General features: G+C 36.9%; 1 protein-coding gene across 1 annotated transcript; it reads left to right on the forward strand.

Annotated features, from left to right (window-relative positions):
- Positions 1 to 208: 208 nt before the first annotated feature.
- On the forward strand, positions 209 to 2,113 carry LOC122603431 (29 kDa ribonucleoprotein A, chloroplastic-like). Its single transcript, XM_043776134.1, has 4 exons — positions 209 to 657; positions 1,232 to 1,333; positions 1,454 to 1,777; positions 1,862 to 2,113. The coding sequence occupies exons 1-4, from the start codon at positions 286 to 288 to the stop codon at positions 1,922 to 1,924; spliced, it is 861 nt and encodes a 286-aa protein (XP_043632069.1). The 5' UTR covers positions 209 to 285; the 3' UTR covers positions 1,925 to 2,113.
- Positions 2,114 to 2,681: the final 568 nt, after the last annotated feature.

A 2,681-nucleotide genomic window follows, 5' to 3' on the forward strand; every position in this document is an offset into this window, starting at 1 on the left:
GCAAACATGGAGGCCAATATGCACAAAATCTAGAAAAAAAAATAAAAAATCTAACATTCCTAAATTCCAAAATAACCAAACCCTAGTAACAAAGTTTCAAATTGAGATAAGATATTTAGTAAACGGGTCGGGCCAACCCAACCAAAACCCCAAATCACAATTCTTACCTCAAAACCCTATATAACCACACTTTCTCTACGCAATCCAAACCCTCTCATATCCCCCTTTTACCAAAAAACCTTATCCTCCCAAAATCCATTTCTTTTCTCTCAAAAAAAGAAAGAAATGGCTTCATCATCTCTTCAATTCCTAACCTTATCTTCAGTCTCTAAAACCCTATCTTCAGTCACTAAAACCCCATCACCCCAATCATCTTCACTTTCCATTTTCTCATCTTCCATTAAGCCAATTCCAAAGCTTTTTGCCTCAAGTATCAAGATTTATGAAGCAACCCCAAGAATCATTACTAGAAACGTTGCTTCTTCTTCTTCTGGTTTGGAAACTGATGAACAGCTGTCTAGCGACGGTGATGATGAACAGCCTCCGCAAAACTTCTCTCCTGACCTTAAACTTTTCGTCGGTAACTTGCCTTTTAGTGTTGATAGTGCCGCCCTTGCTGGTTTGTTTGAAGGTGCCGGAAATGTTGAGATGGTTGAGGTATAACTTTCTTCCCCCCCTCTCTCTCTATATATATACTATATATAATATATATATAATTTGTATTAGAATGTAAACTTTAGTTAAACCCTCATTTTGGTTTACTGAATTGTTGTGAGTTGTGTTTTGGTTTGATGTATTAGTACTTTTTTAGGCCTAAAATGATTGACCCATTTGAATTGTAATTATAATTGGTTTTTCTATGTTTATATTTTATGTGGGTGTTGGCTAATTACTAATTGGGGGTTTGGAAAAGATAATGATTTAATGTAATAAAGATTGTGACAAAGGGCATGTGTACCAAAGTTAACACTTTATGTATAACCAGGTAAACTAATGAGGGTGGTTACCCGGGGAAAGCGAGTCCGACTCAGATGTACACGGCCTAACCGGGGTATTTGTGGGACTGTTTTCGAACCTTTTCCCTGGTCACCCCAAGATGTTTACCTAATGACGTAAATACTTTATGTATATTTATGGGAATTGGAATGTTAACACTTTATAACTACTAGTGTAATCAAGAATCTGGATTTTAGAATTTGTGCTTAGTTAAATACTTAAATGCTTTGTATAGGTTATATATGACAAGGTTAGTGGAAGAAGCAGAGGTTTTGGATTTGTTACCATGTCATCAGTTGAAGAAGTTGAGGAAGCTGTTCGCAAGTTTAATGGCTATGTAAGTTTTTTTGCAATGTATTCATATTGTTAACTAAAACTTGGCCAGGGTTGGAAAGTTGGTAGCTTTATATTTGCTAGTACTGTGGAATTTGATATTTCATTGCTTTGTAATTGATAGGAACTTGAAGGGAGAGAAATCAGGGTAAACTCTGGGCCTCCACCAAGGAGAGAGGAATCTGGTTTTGGAGGGCAAAGAGAAGGTGGCCGTTTTGGCGGCGGCAGTGGTGGCAGAAGTTTTGACAACACTAACAGAGTGTATGTCGGAAACCTTGCTTGGAGTGTTGACAATCTTGCTCTTGAAACTTTATTCAGAGAGCAAGGAAATGTTGTGGATGCTAAGGTGGTGTACGATAGGGAGAGTGGTAGGTCAAGGGGTTTTGGGTTTGTGACTTACAGCTCTGCTGATGAGGTCAACAGTGCAATCGACTCATTAAATGGCGTTGTAAGTTCCTTTTTGAAAATCTTTTGTTTAATTAATGTATGCGATTATATTTGTTCAGAATCTTGATGAAATTTTGTGGTGCAGGATCTTGATGGTAGAAATATTCGAGTTAGTGTTGCTGAAGCTCCACAAAGGCGTCCGTTTTAGACTATCTATGTCATGAGTATTAGCAGGAAAGTGATGCTTATACCTGCAACTACGGCATTTTGTATGTGACATCAGAATTAGCAGGTTTCATAAGTGTCCTTAAGTTTTGTAATGTATGCTTTTAAACTATGTACTGAACTGATTTGTAATCAATCAATATGGTGTATGCAAATTGAATCTGTTTGGATCTTTAGTGGGAGCAATGGCATCAATTATGTGATTGTGTATTGGTTATCAATCAACTGTTTACTCTGTAACTTGTGTGTGTTGGATAGATATCCAAATGCCCTTGATTTATTCTTTTGACGGGAACACGGAAAATTTATCTTATAGATTAATGGTCTGGGAGCCATTTACAACAATGTACGTTATCGATTTGTATCGAGTTTAGGGCTAAAGCCAAAAGAGTTCAAGGTTGGTCTTGGGAGACACGTGGAAAATTGTGGTTTTGTTGCTGTCACAATTCACACAAATGTACTCTTGATTCTAACAGATTGGAAAATAATATACAGTTTGTTCAGGAAATTTCTTAGTGAATTGGTGTATCAAAACTTGTTGGGTCATAAAAATTTTAAAATTGTATGAATGGACCAGTTTCTCTATGAATCTAGAGATTAATTGATGATTTTGGTAGTTATAAAGTAACTCTTTAATCTTGAAGTTCCTCCTGAGTCCTGATCAAACAAGTCTCGTAACAACTGTCATCACCATTGTCGCTTTGGGTACACAGATTCAAAGGTGATCCACGCTTTGGGAA

This window comes from Erigeron canadensis, chromosome 1 (assembly GCF_010389155.1).
Source record: "Erigeron canadensis isolate Cc75 chromosome 1, C_canadensis_v1, whole genome shotgun sequence".
Classification (NCBI taxonomy): Eukaryota; Viridiplantae; Streptophyta; class Magnoliopsida; order Asterales; family Asteraceae; genus Erigeron; species Erigeron canadensis.

What these genes read in the sequence shown, in the direction of transcription:
- LOC122603431 (XM_043776134.1), top strand. Translation starts at nt 286, where the DNA reads ATGGCTTCATCATCTCTTCAATTCCTAACCTTATCTTCAGTCTCTAAA. An exon ending in TTCGCAAGTTTAATGGCTAT is followed by an intron (nt 1,334 to 1,453) that starts GTAAGTTTTTTT and finishes TGTAATTGATAG; the next exon opens with GAACTTGAAGGGAGAGAAAT. An exon ending in TCGACTCATTAAATGGCGTT is followed by an intron (nt 1,778 to 1,861) that starts GTAAGTTCCTTT and finishes TTTGTGGTGCAG; the next exon opens with GATCTTGATGGTAGAAATAT.